This window comes from Macrosteles quadrilineatus, unplaced genomic scaffold (assembly GCF_028750875.1).
Source record: "Macrosteles quadrilineatus isolate MER2022 unplaced genomic scaffold, UCM_ALF_1.0 Scaffold_2__2_contigs__length_208266976, whole genome shotgun sequence".
In the NCBI taxonomy this organism is placed as follows: domain Eukaryota; kingdom Metazoa; phylum Arthropoda; class Insecta; order Hemiptera; family Cicadellidae; genus Macrosteles; species Macrosteles quadrilineatus.
Window position 1 is genome coordinate 206912503 of NW_026542595.1, and position 27243 is coordinate 206939745.

At 36.0% G+C, this 27243-nt stretch overlaps 2 protein-coding genes across 3 annotated transcripts; one reads left to right on the top strand and one right to left on the bottom strand.

Moving 5' to 3' along the window:
• The first annotated feature begins 1638 nt into the window (after window positions 1–1638).
• Window positions 1639–6954, top strand: LOC128985321 (transportin-3-like). Its single transcript, XM_054404713.1, has 8 exons — window positions 1639–1720; window positions 3434–3504; window positions 3623–3763; window positions 4016–4227; window positions 4779–4935; window positions 5076–5243; window positions 6283–6395; window positions 6772–6954. Exons 1-8 carry the CDS (start codon window positions 1639–1641, stop codon window positions 6830–6832), a joined length of 1005 nt encoding a protein of 334 aa, XP_054260688.1. The 3' UTR covers window positions 6833–6954.
• A 393-nt stretch (window positions 6955–7347) lies between these two features.
• LOC128986692 (UDP-galactose transporter senju-like) lies at window positions 7348–26907 on the bottom strand. Of its 2 annotated transcripts, none has more exons than XM_054407180.1 (8): window positions 26794–26907; window positions 21917–22063; window positions 20137–20254; window positions 18627–18673; window positions 17827–17966; window positions 16517–16726; window positions 15940–16137; window positions 7348–14341 (listed from the first exon to the last, which is right to left on the bottom strand). In XM_054407180.1, the coding sequence occupies exons 2-8, from the start codon at window positions 22032–22034 to the stop codon at window positions 14075–14077; spliced, it is 1098 nt and encodes a 365-aa protein (XP_054263155.1). In that variant the 5' UTR covers window positions 22035–22063; window positions 26794–26907; the 3' UTR covers window positions 7348–14074. The 2 variants fall into 2 exon arrangements, with proteins under 2 accessions (XP_054263155.1, XP_054263157.1); XM_054407182.1 differs by having other exon boundaries at window positions 14306–14331.
• Between the last annotated feature and the right edge of the window lie 336 nt (window positions 26908–27243).

Consider the following 27243-nt stretch of genomic DNA (forward strand, 5'->3'; position numbering starts at 1 on the left):
TCTAAAGCCTGGTTCACATGCCCTCCCTCACCCTCGCCTCAGTCGCTTGCAGATTTCCATTACACAAGAGTGTTAATTATTTTGAAATAATGTAAATGTTTGAATTTGACTATGATGAGATCTAATAAAGTTTCATCTAATTTATAAATAGGCTTAAAAGCAATTGCAGTTATACATTAAAAAAATTACAAACGTCTTGGCCTACAAATACATTTTGTAAGGAGAGTCTTTTCTCTAGTGAGTAAAAACGATCGCGGTCAAGGAATGAACTGTGCTAAAACAGCACATTGTCAATGTTTACAAAAGTATTTTACTGAAGCCCTGGTGTTTTTTAAAGACATTGCATAATAGCCTATGTCGACGTCTGTGGAGAAAAGTATGGCAATAGATAGGTTTTACTTTTAGCCTACAATATAGATTATGTTTTGGGACTAAAATCTCCAAAAGACCAAAAGAGTGCTTTTAACAAACATTTCATAGTTTTATTTAGTAACAAAAGTGTTTGACTATGTTCCCGATTATACCAAGAACAAGGTTCGGCAGGCAGAGTGGATTCACTGTGAACCGGCCTGCCTGGCCCTTATGCACGACGTCACTATAACCTCCGTGTAGGGGTGTCAACAATGGATCGGAACAATCAAAGTTTTGAACCTGTCTGTAACCTAGTTTTTTATACTTAAATACTCATTATTTATAAACAAACACGTCCTACATGTCGGATCTCGAATCACGATATTTATCGATACCCTTTCCACCCACAATAAGCACATAAAACGATGTTAAAGCAATCGTCATTTGCTCCATTGAAACACGAAAGTCGATTGGCTGACATGGTAGTGCACTGACGCCTCCTGACCAATGAGAATTGTTACATACTTTTATGGTCAACATTCACCAATCGTTTTAACATTACAAAATCGACATGGACTAAGGCTTATAATATTTTTCAATAAATACATTATGTTATAGTAGCACTTAAAACTTCACTAAACTCTTTAACCAGGTAGATAGTACATATCAAAATATGGATCTACTTTTTGGCGCAATATAAAGCAAGCCTAACCATACGACGATGTTAAAGTTTAATGGTTGAATATAATTTTTCTAATGATGCGTATAATGCAGGGATTATTGAACTGAAAATTTCGACGTTGTACTAAAAATAAAAATAATACATCTAAATGTCTGACTTATTGATACAGACATTGTTTAGGATAATTAATTTGTGTTGGCAGGACATTCGCGCGCCCGGTTGTCTCTTGAGTTGAGTCTGACATCTTGAAATGTAGATTCGTAGATTGTGTTGTGCAATGCTGAAGCTAAACAATGTCCCCGGCACCGTCGCTGTTTTGAACTAGATAGTTTCTAAGTTGGCTATGAAAATTGTTAACCGTGATGACAAAACTAATACTGTAGCTATACAGTAAATAAATGCTAAAATAAAATATTTATCCCTGTCGGATGTCGGTATCATCGGAATCGACTTTTGACAATCGAGTCTTGGTACCGATACCAATGTCCAAGTATCGGTGGTATCGATGACGATAATCGAATCATCTCTTTTTTACTAGTAGAGCTGTATCGTGACGTAATCGATGCATCGGGATTTTGATGCATGCTGGATCGAATCGGGATTCGATGCATCGCACTCGCAAACCTACACCACTGCCTATCACCCAGTCCCAGTGTCAGCTCAGCTGTCGGCGCTGTCGCTGTCGCTGTCAGTGAAATGGATGACGCAAGCGATGTCTAGGTTGCCGATTATTAGTAGGCCTAGTATGTCAATATTTAAAGGGGTTAAGGGATTAAATAAAACTCAAAAATTTTCCTTTCTTACTATTTATTTGTCAAATATCATCAATGAAAATAACGAAATCGGCTTAACGTCTACTACTCAATTATTATGCACTTTTTTAAGAATAACAAGTTTAGATAAGGTGACGCTAGAAAAGCTCGGCTCGAAAAAGCTCGAGCTCGAAAATTTTTTAAAAAGCTCGGCTCGGCTCGGCTCGAGGTTGAAAATCACTATTCGCACACCCCTAATACCAAGTTTCATAAACATCGGTTGGAAAAGTGCAAAGATAAATATTTGTATGTAAAATATACAAAATGGTGGATATCTGGTTAACGAAATGATTTTGGAAAAAATGTTAACCTTGATTTTCTGTTTATTTTGACCCAAGGAATTACTAGGTAAAGTATCTCCCCGCTTATTTTAACACCCTGTTTATGATGTATTCTTATAAGTGAAAAATGTAAGCTGGTAATAAAGAAAGATGTTTTATAAATAATATGAATGTACTGGTGATCTGTATATTCATCTTTTTCTTGTCCTTAGAACTATAGATTAAAAGTCCACTCAGCAGTCGCATCGTACGATGTAGTTCTTTCCATGCGTTGCGAAATGCTAAATTTGCCGTCCTCTTCAACCCAAGTTATCTACTGAACCACTGATTGTAGAAAATTCAAAAAAATATATTTTACGCATCACACTTTTGGCTACAACTTTGCCACAGACAAAACCTCTCTAACCCAAAAACAAAAAAAATCTCGCATACTAACTTTTTCATGTTAGAAATCACGGTTTAAAACTATTTCACCATACAAATCAATTTTTGTTAATTAGATCGGTAAATAGTTTAAAGTTCCAACAAAATAGTCATCGAGTAGGACTAACCAAGAAGCTCTGTGCCAAATTTCAAAATTTTAGCACAACTTTAAGTACACCAAAACACGAAATTATTGAAGTCATGCGTCGAGAGGACTATCGTTGTTTTTAACAGATTATACTTTTGACCTTCCGGCACTGTTGACTCAGCGAAACTGAACTTATATTTTATCTTATTTCGTTATATTAAAACTGCTGTTGCATTAGGTCAAATTCCCAATAAGTCAATTGCTTTAACATAGACTACGTTTTTAGCCCGGACTGTACTATTTGACTTACTGGGATTTTTGATCTACAGACACTGCAAACATTGTAGTTTTTGACCTAGCGGCACAGGTATAAATTATTTGACCTTCCGGGACTGTTGACTTTCTGCAACGCGTCCTATAAACCTAGCAAGGAAAACTGACTTTAGCACTTAGCACATAAGGTGACACAAAGCTTAGTTGAATTTATCTTTTTTGCAACCTAGTTGTCATTACATGCTGAATGTCAGTGAAAAGACTTAACAGATTTAAATGAGGTGTTTTTCTTGTTGTGCCTTACTAGGCCAATGTGGTTAAAGGTGATTTTTGCACCTGCTGTTACTGGATTGGAGATTTTGTACAGAACTTTTTGCCAATGGACCTATCGTTGTCCAAGTCTTATTGGATCAGCTTCATTTATGTCAGCTGGCTGTCTGCTGGTGGATGCCAGGACTGAAGCCTACTGGAAGTGTGTTTAATGTGTCAGTACAGTCTCACACAATAATAGCTTAATATTCAGCTGCTAAGATGACCAGAGAAAAGATTGATGTACATCAATGCTATGGTAGTGCTTGTGAATTGGCTCCCCAAGTAAAACGAGTATCTAGATCCTGCTCCTTACATATCCCTGTTTCCACCCTTAACAACAATGTCTGTATCTTTGTCTCTCTGTATACATTGATCTACAAATGACCATGTTGTGTTGCAGTGCTGGCCTGTTTTGTCAACAGTGATTGACAAGTACCAGACGGAGAGCACCATCATGGAGAGGTGCTGTCGGTGTTTAAGGTTTGCCATTCGATGTGTAGGAAAACAAGCCGCACATCTCCTCGAGCCTCTCGTCAAACAAGTGAGTATTTATTAAGTTAAATTTGTATATTTAAATTTTGTAGTAAATTCAATTTAGTATTTATACAATCAAAATAAAGTAGATTTCCTGGTATGTCTCAGTTGTATTTTTACCACTTTTACTCCAATCACCCGGTGTTTCTCAAACAAACGCTGACTGAACTGTAACTAAGCATTTTTACTGTGGTGTTTTTTTTTTTCTACTATTGTTTTATGATATTTAAGCATACAGTTTCATTCTCATGTGTTGTAGATGGTCAGTGTGTACACCAGACACCCGCACAGTTGTTTGCTGTACCTAGGCTCCATACTGGTGGATGAGTACGGCAGTGAAACGTCGTGTGTGGCCGGTCTGTTAGAGATGTTGCAGACGTTTATCACCACAACATTCTCGCTGCTGCAGGAAGAGAACGGCCTCAAGAACCATCCTGACACTGTAGATGATTTCTTCAGGTTGTGCAATAGGTGAGATGGCTTCAATATTGAAATGTAGAATAAAATCAAATCTTATCTACTGACATAATTGAGTAAAAAAATGTATTAAGGGAATAGGTCAATTAGGAGCTAAACTAATGGGGATTGCATTATTAAATTGGTTTTGCAGTTTGTGTCTCCAATGGTATTCATGCTATTCAATCATTCAACTTGAAAAAATACCATTTTGCACATAATTATGGATCTGCGAGCCAGAATTTTATTACTTCAGTCTGGGAAAAATTGTGTTTTCTTCCTTATTACCAAAAATTGGGTTGCTTTGTAATAGGCTACTACAATAATAAACATATTGGGTGAAATCTTGAATATAACCACTGATCACAGCAAAATCAAGGACATCTGTAGTCATGGTCAAATTGTGAACATCTTCCCTTGTCGCTATGAAATCAAGAACATCTGGAAACATTTTATATTGCCAAATAGAGTATGTTAATGTTGTTTGGTTAATAACAATAAATTTACCCTTTTTAGATTGTTTGTTTGCAAAGTGGTCAGTTCTTTAAGAAAGTGTCTGTTTGCAGGTTCCTACTGAGAGCCCCGGTTGTGTTCCTCACTGCTCCAGTGTTCCCCTCCATCCTACAGTGTGGACTGATGGCTGTTCAGCTCGACCATCGGGACGCTAACTCCTCTGTCATGAAGTTCTTCTCGGACATGGTACATGCGGGAGTCTCGCATCCGGTGAGTCACTAGACCAAGAGTTACCTTGCAAGTGCTAGACAAGAATGTATGGTGAATTCAAAATTTAGAATAAACTAAGAAGCAGTTGAGTTTATAGAATGTATGTGTTTTAAGTCACTCTAACATGTTGTGTTTGACAGGAAAGAGAGGACTTCACTGCTAGACAACAACTAGTGAGAGAGATGCTGGCTGAGCACGGGCGCACGCTAGTCAACAACCTGATCCATGCGTCGGTGTTTTGCCTACACTCCTACATGTTATGTGATGTTGCGATGGTCATCACCGAGCTCATATTGTGGGACAGAGAGGTATATAAAGCTATTGTTGTTTGTTTTATACTAGACCACTCCACCATGTATTTAGTTTTGTACAAATCAATCCTGAGTATTGAAGATGTCAAGCTGTTTTACTCTTCTAGAAATTTCTTTGAATTCTTTAGTTTAAATGTTCCAGGTCTTTTGTCGTGAAAAATCTAAGGATGTTCAGATAAGAGCAAACTCAATGTGTTCAAGAGTAAACTTTTTTTGTTTTGTTGTAAACAAGTACAAGAAACTCTCGGGCTGAATGAATCATAGGATTTTATAAATTTGCGTAAATCTGTACTGAAATATCATTTTATTTTTTACGCTCCTTAAACTTATAATTTAGCAGGCCTACAGTTGATTCATGGACTGTATCTGCTCACCCCTCGCTTCGCTCCTTGCACTGGCCTTTGAACCCATTGTGACCTGCCAAATGCAGGGATAAAAGAGGCTGTCAAGCTCTTTTGTAATGCATTTTATTATGTTATACAAATGAGAAATAGCTATTTACATTACAAGTGTAGTAAGAGCGTTTTTACATCACGCAGGTGAATGTTGTGCAACGAGCGGAAGCGAGTTGCATAATTCACCGAAGTGATGTAAACACGCTCTTGTGTAACGTGTAACGTACAAGATTTTACCTGACCCGACAATATTCAGGAGGTTACGAGCAATATGCTTCATTATCAATTTCACTCATCTTCTAACAGTAACGTTCATTTACAAACAAAAGCTAGGTTAGGAAAATTCTTCAAAGCATAACAATAAAATTTAAACACACAGCTGATTTCTAGCGTTGAACGTCGTTGACTCCATAGAGGTATATTTTTTAAGTTATCCACTCAATGTTATTTAAATGGGTTTCATTACATCACCGAGTGAGTTTTTTTCAACTTTACATCACTCGAGAAGTAAGGAAGTTGTATACATCACGCTTGGGATAGGGAAGTTTAACATGGCGGGTTAGGTAAAATCATTTTTAAGTTTACTGGAATTATGTGGCTATATTTAAAACTTGATTTTAATATTTTCTTTGTTGTTCCAGACTTTTAGGTCTTGGATTTGGGAAACTCTATCACAGTTACCAAAACAAAATACAGGAGGAAGTGTTACAGCAACAGAAAAGCAACTAATGGAATTCCAAGACACAGTAACAAAGTGAGTCAAACCATTAAAAAAACTTTTCAAAAAGTATTTAACCTGCTTACTATTACAATGAAACTGTTAACAATGGTGTGACACATTGCCAAAGTTAATTTTACGTTTTATACATGTTTAGTTTTGTCTGATACTTGTTTTATTCTTTGAAGAACAAGATTATTTTACGGTACCTAATTCGGTTTTGAATTACTAATGGCTCCGATTGTGTTACCTAATTTTTTTTTAAATCATTCTTAATTACTCGTAGCATTTACTAGACTCTCGTAGTTATTTCATGTACTGATATAGATTTAGTGGTAAAAGTAGACAGAAAGTATGTATTACTGTACACCTTGCTCCAAAAAATTATCACAAACTTTTAATTTTGTTTCAGTGCTCAGAACGTGAAGATCATCACGCACAGTTTACGAGATTTCGCTCGATTATACCGATAATTGTACATCATAAACCTTTTATTTATTTTTATATTCAGATTATTTGTAAAAAAGTAATAAATCATGTTTTATTTCATTGTACAACGGACTCTGCAATATTAAATATTGTTTAGTCAGTTCAATGCTTGTTAACCCCCATCCTTACTTTTATACCAGTCAAACCAGAGTTTCTAGGTTTTTAAATTTGAAGTTTATCAATAATTTTAAAGAAAATCATGTTGCTAATGAGATATTTTTTTAAGTGACAGAGTTCAGCTAACTTACCCAAAAAGTTAAGGCCCAGTGGCTAGCTAATAATTACTTGTACAAAAAAGGTCACAATACATTATTTCATCCTAATACAGGACTTCTTAAGAGTTGATCCCTTCAATTATGTACTAGTCTGCTATTTTTAAAACAAGGTAAAAAGTTAATTAAGAAGATTAAGTTTACGGAATCCAAACTGAAACACTTAAACTTCCAAAAAGATAATGTATTTTGATCAAAGAATACAAATATTTAGAAAAGTACTGGCTAGCATCTGCTTTATATTTTTTGGTACTCCAAGCGCAACAGTATACTTCTGATCCTATTATAATATCCTAGTTTGTTTTTCTCTTTTTTGGGGTAAAGCTGGGTTTTTCTAGACACGGAGAGAGGAACGCAGAGAGCGGACTCCTCTTGTCTTAGGTAATTTAATGTTACTGTTTTAATAGGAGTGGAGCAGAATGCAATGTAATCGCTTTTCCGCTCTCCGCCCTCCTCTTCCGCGTCTAGGAAAACACAGCTTTAGATATGTGCACTCAACTCTTAGGTTTCAATACCAGATGACATACTCCATGTTATAAATTTATTGAAATTACAAGAAATACTGAAAGTCAAATAATTATGTACACATTAACATACAGTAGAATGACTTAAAATTGTCTTCAATTCGTAAGGATGATATTGATATCACATTTACAAGTATGTAAAATCTATGGTTATGTCTAGCAGCATTTGATATAGCAAACTAAAAAAAATCCAACATTCTTAGGTAGACATTCTTTTTAAATCACTTTTAGGTCTCTTCTTATTCGCTATAACAAATAATAACAATAAAAGATTTTTGCACAACTGCTTTTATTGAATCATTAGGAACTAAAATAATATGGATTACACTGATATCACATTGATACTTAATTTCTAACCCGTAAAATTTTCTGATGAGATTTACCAATCTATATAATTAATACGCTACATGAAACTTTGTCGGTTGAACTCCTCCGCCATTTATTAACCGATTTCATCCACTGACGTCTCACTGGAAAGAGCGTGTCGCGTAGATTTGCAAACTGGCCTTACATTTTTGAAAAAGTCCTTTGGGCTCTGCCCCAGTGGCTTTGAAAGTTCCCATGTTATCCTTATGAGGAACATAATTGTTTACATTTTGATCAGCTGTATAATTTAATTGCTGTTATTTATTTTTCAATTCAATGAAACGCATTGAGTACATTTGTTTACTATTTGAGTTTGTGTAAACATAACCCCCAAGACGGATCGTGTTAGTATGGTTTTATCTTAAATTTGTGTATTTATGATTGTTTTGTGTCGCTATGACGGATCGGGTTAGCATGATTATAACTTAAATTTGTGCATTTATAGTGTTTTTGTGTACCTATAATTTGTTTATTTGTTGTTGTTTTTTTCTTTTAAATGTCTCCGACGCGACGAAAACGAAACATAGACAGGAGGCGTAATCGTGATAACGACCGCAGCTACAGATCAGTGGCGCGTATTAGGCTTAACTCATCACAGTCGGCACCTGACCCTGGACACACTCAACTATTAGGTTACAAATGCGCCCTAACACTACCCCAAAACGACTTTTTGTTCTCAATTGGCCCTCTATGGCCGGCCGCACACCTGATACAGCACGGCACGGCAAGGCGAGGCGAGACGTCTTTGCCTCGCCTTGCCGTGCCCGATGGAGATTTGAGATGCATACGGCACGGCACGACAAGGCGACTTGAGCACCCACATGGTCGATCCCATGGTTTCAGTAAAGTGAGATACTGTGTGTTATGAGGTTGTTTGTACATTTTGTGACACTTTGTACTACACATTTTGTGAGAATGGATGCAGAAGGCGAAGAAGAGGCTGCTGCCATCGCTGCTATATGGTACCATTGACTGTTGTGTTTATATAGTCAATGATGGTACCTAATGAATGTAATGGATGATCTCCCTAACAGAGAATCGTTGGTGCATCCCATCAACCAAAAAAGGACTTGAAACCATTCATTGCAGAACTAAGAGCAGATCCGGAAAAAATTCATAATTACTAATCGTTGGAAGTGCACACTGATTTTGACAGGGGCAGGGGCTGTCACTGCGCTGAACGTGGTGTCGATCCTCGCGCATGCGCACATCGTTTTGCCTCAAGCCTTTTGCCCGAAAGACGAAAATTGAAAAGGCAGAACAAAGCGCCGTACGTCGCTGTTTTGCCTTGTCTTGCCGTGCCCGATGATGTGTGCGGAACCCCCAGTTGAAATAATAGAAATCTAGTCGCATAAGGCAAAACGTCGCGCCGTGCCGCATCAGGTGTGCGCCCGGCCTATCAATGACCTGTGTTGCCTGTACAGCGAGGCATTTAGAGAAGGAGAAAACCGGCCGGAATCCTTTAGGTTTATCAATAACGAAGATAAACATGGTCTGAGTTACACACCGGTAATCTTTGAGTTGACTCTTTTAAACTCATTGTAAATATGACTGTTATTCGTTTTGAAAAAACTCCTGTAATACATTGCAATTGCTCGAATTCGAGCAACATGTACGCTAGTACACTATTAGTTCAGGGAAATGGCCTCTGGAATTGTTAATACTTTTTTTTATAAACTAGATAAAAGACCATTTGACTCGCTAATAGAACACTTAAAATGAATAAAACAGAATCTAGGTCATTTACCCTTCTTTGCTTTAATTAAAAATCACAGAGTAATATAGTAAAATATTTCAATAATAATTTCTGGATAAAATAGACACAGGAAAATATGCTTCCTATTCACAAGGCTGTGAACTATATTCCTGGTCCTAACATCCAATGCATATACATATTACACCAGAAAGTATTTCCTTCTAGGGAAACAGAAAGTTATCAGTAACATGATTATAGTGTTAACCTTTGAATCTGGTTGCTGGCTCAATTCAAAGCAAAATTGTTTCTAGGCCCAGATGCCTTTTGGGGGTATCAATTAAAGATGCTAACGTTTGTCCAACAAACAATTGACGTTAAGTAACAAGAACCGGGGTTTGGAACATTCCTTTATAAAATCCCAAAAATAAAACAAGAGCACACTATTGTTACTAGACAAAACATCCATCAGCCAACATAGATATTGCAAGGAAAAGAGTTTGTTTTCGGTTGACGCTTGCACAACTTACATAAAGATAAGCACTATCCTTTTAATGTGCTTAGTGCTTTATTCACAAAGTAGGTGACTAATCCTAACTTAAAACTTTAGATCCATTTTTCAACGTACCAAACAAAACACATCTAAGAATAAACTTAACATATTCAGGATAAAACTTTATGTACATGACAAACAGTAAATATTATCTCAATATTATTGTTCTAACTTGTGGCACAGGAGCGTAGGTTTTAAAAATATGGTTGTGATGAAAAGGCTTGCCTGAATAGGGAAAAATCCATACTAGTATAAGAAAACATAAAAAGTACTGTATGACCATATACACAACAGTTCAAACAATTTGTTGCTGATAGCAGTTCTAAACAAGGAATGTTTGAGTTGGACAGGTAATATTCAATTAAAAACATTTTACCCAAACCAAAACATTTTTGTTTCAAATGCTGTCAATGACAGTAAAAATTCTAATTATTGAGTGACCAAATTTTCTTTTCCCGATCCAGGCAAGTCCAGGCCACGCCCTACTAAACCTTGAAAATATCAGTTATATCACAATATGTTTGTGCTGAGGAACAAAGAGTAACAACATAATTGTTCAGATTGTTGATAACTAATATTGATCATAAAGCCTAGTCCACACATGGAGACTGAGTCTGCCGACTGTGCGTGGGCAGTCGGCAGACAGTCTGTCAACACAGTTTTGGATACAAATTTCCAATGTGTTTTGCGTCCACACTAGCCAGCCAGTGTTTCCGTGTTTGTTGGTATGTTGACCGAGGAGGACGTATTATATCCTGTGTGGGCTTCATTTTTCTGAACCATGTGCCTAATGAATCTAGGAAGAGACGATGATGGACCCAATATTTTCTCGAGCAAGGTTCGTACTATGGTCACAATCTTCTATCAGACCTTCAGATTAGGTGGTGGATTTAGGAAATTCACGAGGTTGACTTCTAAAGATTTTGAAATTTTTCTGGGCTTTGTTGGTCTTAAGTTTTGTCTCTTGTCTCCCATTCGAACGGGAAACAGAAAACACTGTATTTTGTCTCCAACAGAAGAGATCATATGGTTCAGTCCAGTGTGGTGGGAAAAGTGAAGGCAAGATGTGTCGAGATGTGTCTTATCTCATCTAGTGTCTTCTCTCATCTACCATACTGGACTGATCCAATATGGAGTATTATATTTGGTTCATATAATAAATCTCCCCCTATAATAGGCTTCAACCCCTAGGCTTATATTAGGTTTTTAACTAAATATAGGTAGCTTCATATGGCATCAACCTATAAATTAGGGTACTAAAGGGTCCTAGAAGGTTCCTATTGTGTAGAGAGTACTGGTTAAATAACAACAATTGGATACAGTATAATTATTTTATTTATAGACATATATTCAATATATACAGATTAGCTTACATTTCCAAGAGTAGGTAAACCATCAGATGCATAAGCATTATCAAACTTCTTATTCTTATGAATGAAATATATTTTATTAGGATTACTTTGAGGATGACTAGCACTTCCACTGCATAATATACTACCTCCAAAAGATAGTAATAATACTTTTAAGTACCCCCCTTAATAATTATTTCTGTATTTATACCAATTTCTGCACAGGCTTCTACATTTTTACCATCCTTGGATCTTTTTGGAAATAATCCTAAAGCTAGACCATCAACAAGAAAGTCCAATTCCTACTTGACCTGCTAATTTACCAAAAAACTCAGTATATGAAGTTGGTTCTATATCACTCAACTCGTTTAAAAAAGTCTCATCAGCTTGTTGAACTAACTGAAATGCTTATTCTTTGTTACCTGTAGATTGGAACGAAGTCGATGCTTGTTGATAAGCTCTATCGTGATGTTGTGCTACTTCATCAACTCTGTTGGTAGGTGGTCCATTATCTAGGGGATTTCCAGGTCCAAGGTAGTTGTGTCCAGGAAATAATAATCCTCTAGTAGTTCCAATGCCAGAATCTGTTGTAGTGAAGAACTCCTTGTTGGAGATAGATGTATCACTTGAAGTAGGTAGTTCTTTTCGATTTCCTACAGAGTTGCTTCGAAGTCTTGATGATTTACTCTGTTCACCTAAAGATAGGCTACGATGTCTAGTTGGTTTAGTAACTTCTTCTGTCCTTTCACGACTTCGAAATCTATCTTCTTCTTTATCTTGATCACTGTCTCTCTTCCTTTTGTTTCTTTCTTTACTCAACTTTAGTCCTAACGTTTTCTTCGACTTCTCAGCCATTTAATGTGCTTAACACAATTCAGTTCTTATATATACTCTAGAAACTGATTACCATCCTGTCACGTCTTTAAGTGACCTCACGTTTTACTACTAACGTGTTATAACTATAAATATGGCAGTCTTGAATGATACCTACACTTAATACACTCCTTATATAACTCTTATCCCCTAAGACCTCATAGGGGTTGATTCATAAGGGTTAGAAACTACCCCTAATTACAGCCTATTATAGGGGGGAGATTTATAATATGAACCAAATATAATACTCCATATTGGATCAGTCCAGTGTGGTAGATGAGAGAAGACACTAGATGAGATAAGACACTAGATGAGATAAGACACATCTCGACACATCTTGCCTTCACTTTTCCCACCACACTGGACTGAACCATATGAAACACCAAAATTTGTCTGCCCCCTTACTGGAGACAAAATAGCAAAACTCCAGAGACAGTCGGCAGAAAATGTTTCCGCAGACAAATCGCCATGTGTGGACGAGGCTTAACAATAACTCCTTAGCTAAAGCACCATAAAATTCTTAAATTCAATTGGCAAAATTGGATCACATATCTCAAAGCTTTGAGGACAGTTGAGTTGAATAATGTAAAATAATAATAGATATATCGTAAATTAGGGAACTAACTAAACTTGGATTGTACACATCTGAAAAAATAAGAATTTGGTGGTCTTAAAAATCCTCCTGTAAATATCCTTTATGCACACTTCACTGTTTTAACGAACTTCCCACACAAGGATTCAGTCCAGAAAACAGCTTGCCTCCAGCTAAAGTAAATGGGGTTTCATTGCGTACTAGTGTACTGTAATGAGTGTTTACTGGACACCAGCTGATTATATTTGGCAATGAACAACAAACATAACAAAAACATAACCTCTCTTATAGGTTATGATTAGTGATTGTTAGTCCTTTAGTCGGTGGGAATATATAAGGATTTGTACAGGTTTTTTATTGTTAATTTAGCATAGAGTAGTATGGCATAAAATATCATTCGCCACTCGTCCAAAATGTGTTTACCAGACTTGGCTTTGTCTCACACAGGAGCGATCACACTCGTCCAGTAAATACCTATTTTCAGGACTAGTATAGTAACGTAATAGTATACTATTATTTTCTTCATCCTTATTTATTTTGATACCTCATAACTTACACAAAAAAGACTTTCGTAATTGAAATTCATGTAATGTTTTGTCTTCTTTAAATAAAAGAAATAGTTCTCAAAAGTTGAAAACTACCATCACAGATAATTTTTAAGTATACCTAACACAAACGTTTTTTAAGAGGCAAATAAATAGTTAGCCAAATATATCTGAACCACTAGATAAAGCAGTTCAAGGTAAAATTAAAATTTAAAATTAAATAGTATACACAACTTTCAATAAATCAGCACAACGATTATACCTCTAAAAATCAGTGTTACGACTATAGGTATGTGTCATAATACTGTACATTGAGACTGCAATTTCACTCACTATTTTTGGTAACTAAGCTTGGTAAAAATAATTTAATATCTAATATTTACAGTTATAAACTACACTTATTTCATTCAATAATAAATGCAGGTAAAAGTATACTCTATTACATTGTAAAACAGATCCTTAAACAGGACAGATCTCCTTGGATTTATCCTTAGGCCTTAAGTTGCTAACAGGGTTTTGACTGTACATGATCACAGCTAAGGAAACAATCATGATGGCAAAGACTGTGTTTAGGTAAATAGGAATACCAAACAGTATCCTTGTCAGGATGGCAGTGAAGACGAGCTCCAACGCGCTAGCAAAGGTCTTCAGTATCGAATTGAGCGAACGCAGAAAGAAACTGGTCACGATGCCGATTGCTGCGTTGTTCAATATCACTAAAAACACCTAAAAATGTTGTGGAATGAAAAAATATGAATATTTCAATGCATTTTATTTATTTAATTTTAACTGGTCTATGAAGTTACTGATTTTACAAGAGGGTAAGGAAGTTCATTTGTGTATATATCTGTCCTCAAATATTATTTATCATTATTACATTCTACAAGGGGGTAAAAAAGTCACTGCCAATTTTCTGATTATACCAAGCAGCAAGAGGTCGTTACGGAATTCACTTAACGCATTTTACACAACAGATTTTTTTTAGAACTACGAAAATGTACTAAAAGCACTTACACTAGTTTTAATTTCTCTTCCACCAAAATAATCAGTGACAGTGGGAAAATGATGCTGTTTAATATAAATTATGCATTTTTAAACAAAACAAAAATTAACTTGATAGGTCCTACATAGGTGATAGGTACATTTGTAAAGTTTGTAAAAAAAACTAATCATTTCAAAAGAAAATTTTTATGGCAAAAGGCAACTCTCTGTGAAGTTGCAGATTTTAACAACAGAGAACTAGTATCCTCCCCCCGGTTGTTATTTGTTTATTTCTAATGGCTGGTACAGTATAAATATTTTAGAACCACGCATACATTACATTATTCTCTTATTTGTGTTCTTTTGTTTCAATACTTACTGAGTAAAAATATTAAAATAAAAAAAAACAATCTTACAAATTCTTTTTAAAGTTATGATCAAGAATATTCAAATTATATGAAAGGAGAAGTTGTAGCTAGTATTTAAACTCAATGATTCAGAAATAAACTAGAGATGGGACGTTCGGATCACTTTACTGATCCGGGTCAACCGGTCTCGTTCACTGCCGCGACCCGTTTAATTGAATCGGTCTGTCGACTGTCAGTCAGCCAGGTTCCTTGCCATTCCGAACGCAATCGGACTTCTTCGGTCATCGGATCTTGGCGAACGGCGAACGAAATGAACGAAAAGACCGAGACCGAACGAAACCAAAGTTAACTACGTGAGTCAACACAGAACATATTTTCTATCCTGTATTATTTTCTAGGTTAAATTAAGTCAATATTGATATTTTAAACTCAATAAATAATGTTTTTATTTTTTTTATGAGTAAATATATTAAGATACACAATTTTTCTTATAATAGAGTTTCGTTATAAAATTTAAACAGTCAGTTGATTGGAGTGAACGAAATCAGAATTGAACGGGTCTTTTGAATAAGTGTGACCCGGATCACTCGTTCACCTGACTGACCCGTTCAAATTGAACGGGTCATGACCGAACGACACATCTCTAAAATAAACCAAACAACAGATGCAATCATCCAATGTGTATGTACGTATTAAACAAATACATTGTAATTGTTTACTGATTCACCAAACAATATAGGCTAACAAGCAGCGGGGAGTAGAAATCAGTTGAGCAAGATAATAATTTATCTTTAACGAATAAAAACCATGAATAAGTTTTGAAATAGATTGGAAACATGTTTGCTCCAAAAATGTAGCATATACCTTAGTTTAAACCATGTTACAAAACTAGCATTTAAACTTTAAAGAGTTTGTAATAGAACTGAAATTTGCTTATAACATGTGTTGGTAATAGAACCATTACAAAATACTTACTTTGACTTGAAACAGACTGAAGAACGCTTCAGAATCCCACAAAACTGGCAGTTGGCCCTGCCAGGCTAGCAGTACGACATTGCACACAATGGAGTCAACGTACATGAAGATGTTTTGTATATATATATTGCAAGCTTCACCGTCAGAACTTTTCAACAGAAGTTCGTTGTACACTCCTGCCAGGCATGAGCACACCACCTGGTTGAACATTGAACATATATTGACAATAATCAGATACAGTAAACAAAATAAAGATCATATATTTCAAGTTATGTTTCCAAGTGGAAGACTTATTTTTGATCAGCGGTAGTGTAGCAAACATTGCTATGGTAGACGGAAACATAATTAATATAATTTGTCCTCTAGGGACATCAAAACCTAAAAAATTCGGTTCCGGGGTCTAGTCTTACCATGAGACCTATGGTGTAATAGTAATTCCCTATATAGGAAATTCGCTTAAATAAAAATGAATAGAATTGTTCTTTTAGTTTCCAGTGGTAATGTAAACAAATGTATCTACCTCATTTCAGTAAACTTGACTGTCGTCTCCTAACAATAGTGAGAGGCTTGTGTATACCTGCACAATAATAAGTAACATGTGGAAACTGAGGAGAGGGGCCGTTCCCTTGTCAACAGCTTTGATCACGACATCCGCGTTGTCTGTTGTCAGCTGACTGAGAGGCTGGGGAGTGTTGTCAGACAACGGCAACTGTTTGATCATGCAGCCGGCGGTCAGTAGCACCAGCGACACCCACTGCCTGCCACTTAGCTGTTTCTTGAACAGAATCTAAGAGAAAAGAATGAATTAATACATCATTATACACAACAGACAGCGCTGATATCAAGCAAACAATAACAATAAAAGCAATGATCCGTCTTTGATTAGAGCTGGGTAGCTGAGTGGTTTTAGTGCTCACTAACCATAAAATAGTAGCCACATTAATCCTGAATATTTAGTAGCTTTTAAAGGTTCAAAACTGGAGTCAGTAGTAGTTATTTTTGGGTTTGGAAATGAAAATGGCTAAAAATAAAATCTAATCTTAGTCAGTAATACAGAGCACACAGATCATCTCGTTCTATTCTTCATGTCAAGTGTGAAATAGGCAGCATATTGTGTTGTGTTGTATCTAAATATAAAGCAACTGGTCATAGTGATAATGATCAAAATAATGGGACATTGACTTCTATACTCAAAATCACATAAATTCAATTATAAAAATATCTTTAAAATATTTAAAGAGGTATACTCTCACTTAAAACACCAGAAATGTTCTGCTGTTTTGTTATTCAGACTTGATATTTTAAACAGACTTTCATGATGAGAAAGTAGTGCAATTGAGCGCGTTCTAGGAACACTAACCGTTGCATAAAATGCGTCGTTCTGGGAGACCGGTGAGTTAGCAGAAAGCTATTTCCTCTTTTTCCTCCACCGGTGCAAAATTCATGCGCCGGAGAAGTTGTACGGTGCATAATACACTGGTTGCCTTTGATTGGTCAGTTTCTTGGACAACAATATGCAGCTATGGCAAGATGGAGGGTCCATCGAATAATGCACATCAGTTTGATAGGTTAATATTACGTAATGAGTGAATAATTTATTCTGTGAGGGTAAGTTTGTAAATTGGATGTGTAAATTATAATCCGATGTGTACCGTAAACCGGTGACTAACCATTCTGGGATACCATGACTCTTGCCCCGGGGCAGTACCAGTGAGTAATGCACCGGTACATGTTCCCGGAACGCACCCATTGTTACAAAAGATTATGACACAGAGAATACTGTACTGTCAGTTCCTGACCTTGGATTGTCCTTAACTTTAATCAAGGTATGAGACTCCTAAAAAAAAACATGCAAAAGGAAAATTCATTGATGTGATTTTAAATTACCTGAAAAAGAATGCCTGTAATGACAACTCGTAGTTGCAGAAGAAGGTAATACGATGGAGGATCATACACTGACAGGTTCACAAACGCCAAGTTGTTGTATAAACAGTATAGGAAAGCAGGAACAAAATAATGGTACATCACTGAAACAAAAAAATGTTATGAGACTTTATGAAAAAAAACTCTGTTCAGAACATGACTCTTCAAATTGTTTAGGGAAACTACAAATATGAAATCCACAATACAATACACAAACAAATATGAACCACGTAATAAACACAAGATTGAAACCCCTTTTAAACTATGATATGAAATTCAATTCCAACAAGGCTTGGATCAGCCCTAAAGCCGTGTTTACACCGGAGCAAACGTTTAACATTACTTTTGGAACAGAAACATTTTTAAGTTGGAAACAGTAATTTAGTCTTTACAACAGAAATTTTGTGGTAAAGATCAAAGGGTATTCCAAACATAAGGAAACATTTGTTCGGAACAAATGCTTCTGTACTTCTACGCTGTTTACAACAGTTCCCCGCTACCCCCCGCACCTACCCACCACCACATGAATTTCTCGAGAGGGACTGACCTTGTGCTCTCGGGAACGGTGACTAAATTGTTTCCAACAAAATCAAAGAATAGTGCACTATCTGTTGTTAACTTTTGTTTTAGAAATTTTTGATTTAGAAACTTTTGTTTTAGAAACAAGTATTACCAACAAAAATTCAAAACATTTTCTTCCAAACTCCGGTGTAAACGCGGCTTAACTCCTTAACAAAAACCTTGTTCAAAGAATTATTTCCTACCTTTGGAATGCATTCTCGCATCAGCGACTAGACTAAGTATGCTGTGACTGAAAAATAACAAATTTTAAGTTTAAACAATATTTAATGCAGTTTTATCATACAAATCTTGATGGCATAATTGTCCTTAACACTAGACGTCTTCAGAAAATAATGCTATATTTTCACCTAATTTGTAAACCAGATACTTAAAAACAAATCTTACATGATTGTGGTATGCAATACTGAAGTTAGTTAGTCTAGTAATGTTAATTGCAGAGTTTGAAAAATTCGTTATTACGTTGTTTCTGAAATGTTAATATTATTTTTCTTTACTTTCCAAAGTTTTGTTGTGATTAAATCTACACAACGTTTCTGGAGGTGGATCACTTTCTAGCATAATAATTTAAATTAAAGTTGAACACGTGAGGAGTTGATCCACCTACAGAAACTTTGGGTAATGTTTAAACACAGAAAACATAGGAAAAGTCAAAACAAATAATAAAAAAACACAAATTTATTGATTGTGTATAACCACTAAATACTGCGTAAGGTAAAGATTATGTAAAGTTGAATGGATATAACAATAAGATATAAACAAATTGTTATAAGCATACCGGTATGGATATAAACAATTAAATACACATAATATTTAACAAATATACACTCCTCTGAGCAGGTCCTGTTTTGGCTGAAAGTCAAGGTGGGTTACTTTTGATAATTTGTAAACACCTATAGTACAAAATATACAAAAAATAAAGTTTTCCCCCCAAGGCTGCTTTTATAATAGGCCCAGGCCCAGGTGTGCATGAGGTTTTAGGTTTGTTGGGGGTTGGGGGCGCAAGGAAGATGGGAATTCACCCACAAGGTGGAGAGGGGCGCATTTATCTCTCACCCTATCTCCTGTAGCACATCACATGCAAACCGCGGCCTGTTTCCCTCCACATAATATGATGTAAGTATTGGTAGTCAAACGACAAGTAACAGCAACTGAGAAGATGTTTTGAACAAGCTCCCTTAACCTTTTCGATGCTAGAACTTTTTTGTAAGTTAATTATTTACTTATTTCGTCTGAAAAGGTCTAGGCTTGCCACAGGGGCAAAGTCTAGTGTGCAAGAAAAAAATTGGTAGTACAATTTTTCATCTCAAAAGTGCTAAGGATCACTTAGCACCTAGTACCTAGTAGCACTGTATATCGGGCCTCGATCATATGAGGAATCACAGAAACCATCGCAGTTTCGAAACAACAACCAAGTCAACCGATATGCCCATTTAAACTCACATGATTAAAAGTTTTGCCGACACGATATAACGTAGCGTAGCACTTTTTGGATGAAACGCAAACAACGAAATATCGTTCCATAGCACTTTTTGGGGGGAAAAACACACAACGATATATCGACACATAGCACTGAAAGGGTTAAAAAGTGCAAAATCCTATTCTGATCAAAGCTCTGCAAAATAATAAATATGCCAAGAAAACAGTGTTAATTTACATATAGGCCTATAATCTGACCTAACAAATTAAACTTACTCTTTGGTGTAAAGCATGATGGAAACAATCAATTTGACCACTTCTGTGGCCAAAACTGCTTCAATTGTGTTGTATAGGTAACCATTGTTGGAGTCCTGTGATGCTGTCACTAAGAGGCCTAGAATATAGATAATTTTCAATAAACATTAAATAGGTTTGTTTTCCAAATCACACAGGTTAACTGTTTTCATCATCTGAAATGTTTTTGTCGTACATAATTCCTAAATTATTTTTATATTTCCTAAATTTGTATTGAATCCATTTTAGCTTGAAAAAGTTCATTATGGTTAGGGACATTTAAAAATGAATAGTATTTTTATGTTAGGCATTCTATTTAGAGTCCAAATGTACACTGATTGTACAGGTTTGATTGTTGCAAATTGAAACAGCTAAATAAAAACAATAACAAAATTGTTGTTTGTTTATGACGGCAAAATCCAAAATAGATAATAAACATTACTTTTGCTTAGTAAACAATGTAATGTTGAATTTTTCAAGGTGATAAACATAAAAAAAGAGGTGATTTCACAGTGGTGTAGCAAAAAGGAATAGAGGATAAGACCTGGAGGGTAAAAATTAATCTAAATTTAACACAATTAGCCCTAGAGTACCCGCGCTTATCTCCATAAGGTGAGAGCTCGCAGGGGTAGATCTACGTTAACCTTATCCAATTTTATTGGATTTAGAAAAAAATTACAAACCTTAATAATGTTAACTGGATTAAATTGAAATAACATACACCCTACTATGTGGAAAAACTCATTAAAAAAGTTCAGCATTAAGACATTAAAAACAGTTGTAGCTGTATACTTTTTCTACTTCACGGTCCTTGCAAATGCTTTAAATTATCATTTAATCAACACAGCACTTGGTAGTTACTTTGACAAAATATTTTGGACCAAATTCATATCTGGCATTATTCTTAGATACTTTTTTGCGTTGGTTATCATTGTAGGCCTAATAGTCCTAAAGTCAGCTTTATCCACATTTGTATCTATAGTCCGTGAGGTTGGCGAAGGACTCTGAGGGATTAACGTTCCTTTCACCAACGCACGCGCACTCGCAAGCAGGGCCCTACCAACCCCACGGCGGCGTGACCCATGAGTGTGTGTAGGTGTGTCTCTGTGTGTGTGAGGGCTGTAATCCCTTAGAGTCCTTCGCCTACCTCACGGACTATAAATATTGTCTCTCCAATGAACCGTGCATTTTCTTTCAAAATAATATTGGATAATGATAATTACTGTGACTACTAGTGATGGTCGAATCCAGGAATTTTGAATCTCGAGTCCCAAAAATAATTACAAATGGGCTTATGGTGTTTAAAAAAGCAAGAATGGAATAGGAACCATTTACCACTTATAGGCCTATACTGTGCCATTGACTAACCATAAAGGATATTGTCGTGGTGGTGGTTAGGCCTATGCCTTATAATTCTATAAAAAAAATGTTATTCTTGAATCTTGTTAATCAAATCTCGAATCCGAATCTTTTTGTAGGATTCGGTGAATTCGAGATTCGGATTCGACACATCCCTGGTTGCAACATCCCTACCTAATTGCAATATAAATAAAAATAACAAATAGGCCTACTGTAATATGCACTCAGTAAGTGGTGTTCGTTATCGGTTAAGAATGTTCAGATTGAATGATTTTGGTCACCACAGTTTTCACAAAGTAAAATGTTTCCAAATAATGTCGCCCTCAATAAAGAATTTCATGCTTAGTTGTGGTAAACTGAATACAATTTAGGTACCTAAGTTATTTAAAAATATTTACGTTACCTTGATTTACAAATAATGTCATGTATGCAACAAAAATAAAACCACTCCATTTTGATGGGAACAATTCAGAAAAGTGTATTTTTCCACAACACTTTAAACTTTTAGTCAGTTCCATCATGTGCTTCTGTCAACACAACACTGCAGTTCCTGCAAACAAAAAGAAATTTGGTACTTTGGTGTTATCCGGAGGCCACCCTTATACAGCGCGCTGCAGGGGTTACAAGACATTCTTTAATCTTAAGTAAATTTTATGACGGGCACTTAAGAAACCCTTTTTTTTACGACTTCATGGGCGTAAAGGAAGTTCAGTTTTAGACTCATTATCAGTGCCTAGTTTATATTGTTGTTAACCCTTCACGGACGGGTGGCGGATATATCCGCTTATGGTTTTTGATGTTCCAGACAGACTAGCAGGTGCTTGAGCAGTAACCAGATGTTTTGCGGTACCAAGGCGCCACTTTCCTGCTCTCTCCATGGCTGCGCTTTCTTCCGCCCACATTCCCACGCCTCCCCCTCTCCCGCACCTCCCCCTCTACTGCGCACCACCCACCTCTCCTACACTCGCCCCTCGACGTTTCGCGCTCAACACTACGTTGTTTTTATTTATTGTTTACAAATTGTTCTTTATTTATTGCCCAACGTGGTCATGGTCATAACTTCAAAAACAGGTGGCAGATATATACGCTGCTTTTCTATTCATCCGCGGATGGGTAGCGGATATAAAAATAGTTAAAAACGAGTACAGTAAACAATTATTTCAACAGTATGAAGTGTTCCATTGTGTTTATTTTATGTTTACTGGTATAACAAAACACAAATAAGGAAAATTAATTTTTATTTTTTCCTATAATTTTTTCCCGTTCTATGTCACGATTTCTCATGTCCAGGAAGGGTTTTTTTAATCCTTTAATTGTCTATCAACTTTGTTATAACTGTTCCTACCTTAGTCTACTGTTGTTTATATTTTAATTGTCTATCAACGTTTGTTGCAATCGCTATCTTTGTTAATTTTTATCTTAATTTCTGCTGTCAGTATATTGTTGCTGGTTTCTATAATTTATTCTTTGTTAAATTATCATATTTATTTATCAAATGTATTGATTGTTAAATCACATTCCATACTGTTAGGTAATCCACAGAGCTGACACCTCATAAACAAACATATTAGACATGTTATCTGTAATGTCCAATGACAAATAAATTATTCTGATTCTGAATCATGTCAAATATGGACAGTAAGTAAACTAAAGTAGCCTATGTTCTTTCCATTTATGATAATCCAACCTTACATAGCCTAGCAGCCGCAGCACGCTGTATAAAGGTGGCCTCCGGATAATACCAAGAAGTACCAGAAATTTGATAACTATTAGTGGTTTCTGTGTTTATTCAAAAATATATAAGTTGTCATAATATCTTGATAAAATAGCCTTAATACTACAATGACAAATTATAGCAACCACTGGGTTCAGAATCTCTCGCTTGTAATGAAACAGCAAACATTCAGATTTCAAGGCGAGTGTTAGGCCTATAAGTTAACAACCACAAGGCTAGGCCTAGCCAAACAAGATACAGTCTAACCTTGATATAACGAATTGTTTTTGAATCCCCTAGAACTCTCCATAAGACACAATGTATGTTTTACCTCTACATAACGAACAACCCATATCAACGACCTTGATTTAATGAATTTTTCATGATCCCGGCTAAAATAAGACACCTCAATATAGCGAATTTATCATTGTCAGAACCTCTACATAGCGAATTTAACCTCTACTTAACGAATTGTCTGCGTCTCTCCCTCGATAAAACGAACCCCCCACCCCCAATTATTGTTTTTGAAAAATCAGTTTCTTCATCAAATGAAATTGAAAGGTGACGGCAACGCTTGCGCTAACATTCGTCTGCTCCATTTACACATCCCTGTCTACTGCCGTCGCTGCATGCGCGCTATGTTAAGTAAGCCCCCCATATACGAGCGAGCATGTTCATGAACGTGAACATGTACGTGAACATGCTCGGCATTGTCAACAGACGGACAAGCATGCTCGCGAACATGCTTGGCGTTTCCAAGAGACGGACGAGCATGCTCGCGAACATGCTCTCGAACATATGGTCGTCCCCACAGACGGGCGAGCATGTTCGCGAGCATGTTCGTGTTCGGGCTCGCCAAGTCCAACGAGCCGAGCGCCGAGCCCAACATGCATGCAACATGCTTGCAGCATTTTTGAAATCGAAATTTCATTGTGCTTAATACACTATTTTAATTGCACAACAATTGCCTGTGTGTAATATAAATTACCAACTCAGTTCACTGTAACCTACACTTTACCTTCCTAATCTAACCTAACTTCAAAACACTTAATACAGTCACGAATCCGCATAAGCCCGACTTGCCTTCCACACATGCCTAAAAAAAATCATTCTGAAATAAGTTATTCAGTGCCGTGTTGTTTCTTAGATGTTTGTAGCACATGTACTTTAAATGACTTGATTGACTTATTTTTATTCTCTTCTCTTCAATTTCGTATTTTCATTTCAGGTTCAGTTTTAGTAACTTACCTATAGTTCTACAAGTAACAGTTAGTGCGTTCCGTAATTCTGTAATGCGGCAAGCAGTAGCAGACTTGAATGGAAGGTAGATAAAGGAAATCAAAACGACAAATATCTTAAATTACCTTAGTTAATATTCGTGGCCTCTGAAACATTTTTGCACTGTTATTTCCTGGTAAAAAGTGAGTCTTCTACTTTAATTACTTACAATTAACGTAATATATCAAGTATCTGGAGAGAACATTTCATAGGCTTATGAATAGGTTAGGTAAAAAAAACAAAGTACCGGCAAATAAAACTTAAACAGCCGTAACTCCGTTAATATTTGAGAGCGCGGAAAAATCTTTGCACCATTATTTTCAGCTAAAAATCTAGTTTCTAGTGATATATAAATCTTTATAGGTTCCCATGGTCACGTTCGTCGCAATAAATACCCAAGGCCCTTCTACAAACTGGATGAATTCCTTGAATTGCCTGACGTCGATATTAAATTTTCAATTCTGTCTGTCTGTGATATAGCCAAAGGCTGCAATGTTGTCTTATAAGTATTTATCTGTCTGTTTGTAAGTATTGTATTTAAAATTTTATATTATTTTCTTGACCCCAGCTATGTTTTTACTAATTTAGGAAAACACACTGCAAGTATTGTTTAAACTGTGCACCTGTTTATATGTTTGCTCTAGTCTTTGCATGTTTTTATAACCTACAGTATTTTATTTTTAAGATGACTGTGATACTTTGCATGTATACACTGCACTTGTTCATATTAAGTTTGCTCTTATAGTGCCTGTAAACTTTAGGCTACTGTGCATGTAATATACATAGCGCTTTACGATGGGTAAAAATTCTTGATTCTTAACTCAGAATGTAGCCTATGATAGGTTGTTATTTCAAATATTTCTGTCAAAAATGTTGTGTTAAATAGGCCTAGGCCCTACTTCTAGCATACTTAGCCTACATTTGTGTGTTTTCTTAATTGTGTTGTAGGAAGTGAAGTTAATAGGCTATGAGAAAAATAGTATTTAACTTATCTACTAGGCTATAACTTACTTAACCCTTTCAGTGCTATGAAACGATATATCGTTGTTTTAAAAAAACCCTAAGGGATATAGAGAGGAAGGTTATTTAAAAAAAAAATAGCAAAACGGCCATTGGTGACCTGCATGTTCATAGGATACACTACCAACCACTTAGCTAAAAGATTCGCCCAATCCGATGATTTCGAGGTGTATGTCTAAACCAAGGATTATGAACACCTCACTATGCCCCAGTGGTTGTAGTATATCGCTACAAACACACAGGTCACCAATTATTTGCCACACAGGACGGGATTCGAACCCGAGCAGACGAATGCCACTGGCCAAGTGACACACGCCCTAGCCTTCTCGGCTATCTGTGCTTGAAGACTGGGGAGTCAAAACCCGGTATTTAAGCTGTCGCCACCGATGGCGCTGCAGATGGTTGTTCAATGCGTTACTAGGTAGCAGCACCAGCTAGTCACGGACTATTTAGATGCAATCTTTTAGTTTTAGTAGTAGTAAATGTGTTCCTGAGACTTTGCTGCAAAACATTAGTTTCCCTAAAATTGCTATATTACAATAACCTTGTCCAACTAAATCAGGGTTAAATTCAATATTACATTGTAAACTATATGTCTTTTGATTTTGTGAGATTTTGGTTTCAAATAATGCTATCAGAACATAAAAATGTATAGGAAAACCAGGAAAATTACAACAAAAACTAAGTTTTATTTGATGTTTACTACAAATACCGGGATTTATCTTTCTTAAGTTATATGTATATTTTCTTATTGTGTTATTATTCAAAATTAGCCTAATTAATAAAATAGTGACAACATGACAGTTAAAATTCAACAACGGGTAATGGAATCAAAAGGCAAACAAAAAAGTCTTACAAAATATGAATTATTGGCCTAGCACTGAAAGGGTTAACTTAGGTGCCTCCAAACAAATTTCTTAGGTTATCGGTTTTTACCTCCTGAATCACGATTACTAGAAAAAACCCGGTATGGATCAGTTTTTTCTAGTAATCGTGTCCTGAATATCGCAGTCTATCCGGTAACTTATCAACTTAACTTAACTTAACTTATTTATTTGGTCAATAGTAAAAAACGCAGATATTTTATTATAATTGGCCAAATTTAATGAATAGGCCTAGCGGACATACAAAATTTGTCGATGTAGCAAAAGTACTACTAAGTAGGCCTAGGCTGGAATGATTTGGGCTAGCTCGGTTGTGTGAGTTAAATTTATATTGTTGAAGTTAGAGTGATAATTTTTTAGCTTTAGGTACAGAAAGAATCTTACCACAGATTATCTCATAGTTTCACTGACATCATCTTTTATGTAAAACGTAACTAACCGACCACAACACAAGAGCTGAAGAGCATGATTCAATCAACCATCGGCTGCGCTGCAGTCTGCACTCTGCAGGTGCAATTTCAAAAATCAACAATAACATGCAACTGCTAGAGTGCTAGAGTGCTATTGTGCTAACGCTGCTAACTTTGAGCTGCTAATGCTAAAAAAAAGCCTCAAATTTTTTGACAAGTCCCACCAACCGATCACATGGCCAACCTAACAACACGAAACTCCGAAACAAAACCAGCAAAAACAGTGGTACGTGGTACGTTTTTTAAACACAGAGTGGCCCTCGTGGGTTACTCGTTACTCCAGTTAGCTCAGTGATCAACAAACTAAAATAAAACGGTGTTATGACTTGTTGACTTACTTAAGGAAACACAGTACTCAAATATA

What these genes read in the sequence shown, in the direction of transcription:
- LOC128985321 (XM_054404713.1), top strand. Translation starts at nt 1,639, where the DNA reads ATGCATCGCACTCGCAAACCTACACCACTGCCTATCACCCAGTCCCAG. An exon ending in TCGGCGCTGTCGCTGTCGCT is followed by an intron (nt 1,721 to 3,433) that starts GTCAGTGAAATG and finishes CTTAATATTCAG; the next exon opens with CTGCTAAGATGACCAGAGAA. An exon ending in CTTGTGAATTGGCTCCCCAA is followed by an intron (nt 3,505 to 3,622) that starts GTAAAACGAGTA and finishes GTTGTGTTGCAG; the next exon opens with TGCTGGCCTGTTTTGTCAAC.
- LOC128986692 (XM_054407180.1), bottom strand. Translation starts at nt 22,034, where the DNA reads ATGATGGAACTGACTAAAAGTTTAAAGTGTTGTGGAAAAATACACTTT. An exon ending in GACATTATTTGTAAATCAAG is followed by an intron (nt 20,255 to 21,916) that starts GTAACGTAAATA and finishes TCTATATTCTAG; the next exon opens with GCCTCTTAGTGACAGCATCA. An exon ending in TGTTACTTATTATTGTGCAG is followed by an intron (nt 16,138 to 16,516) that starts GTATACACAAGC and finishes ATGTTCAACCAG; the next exon opens with GTGGTGTGCTCATGCCTGGC.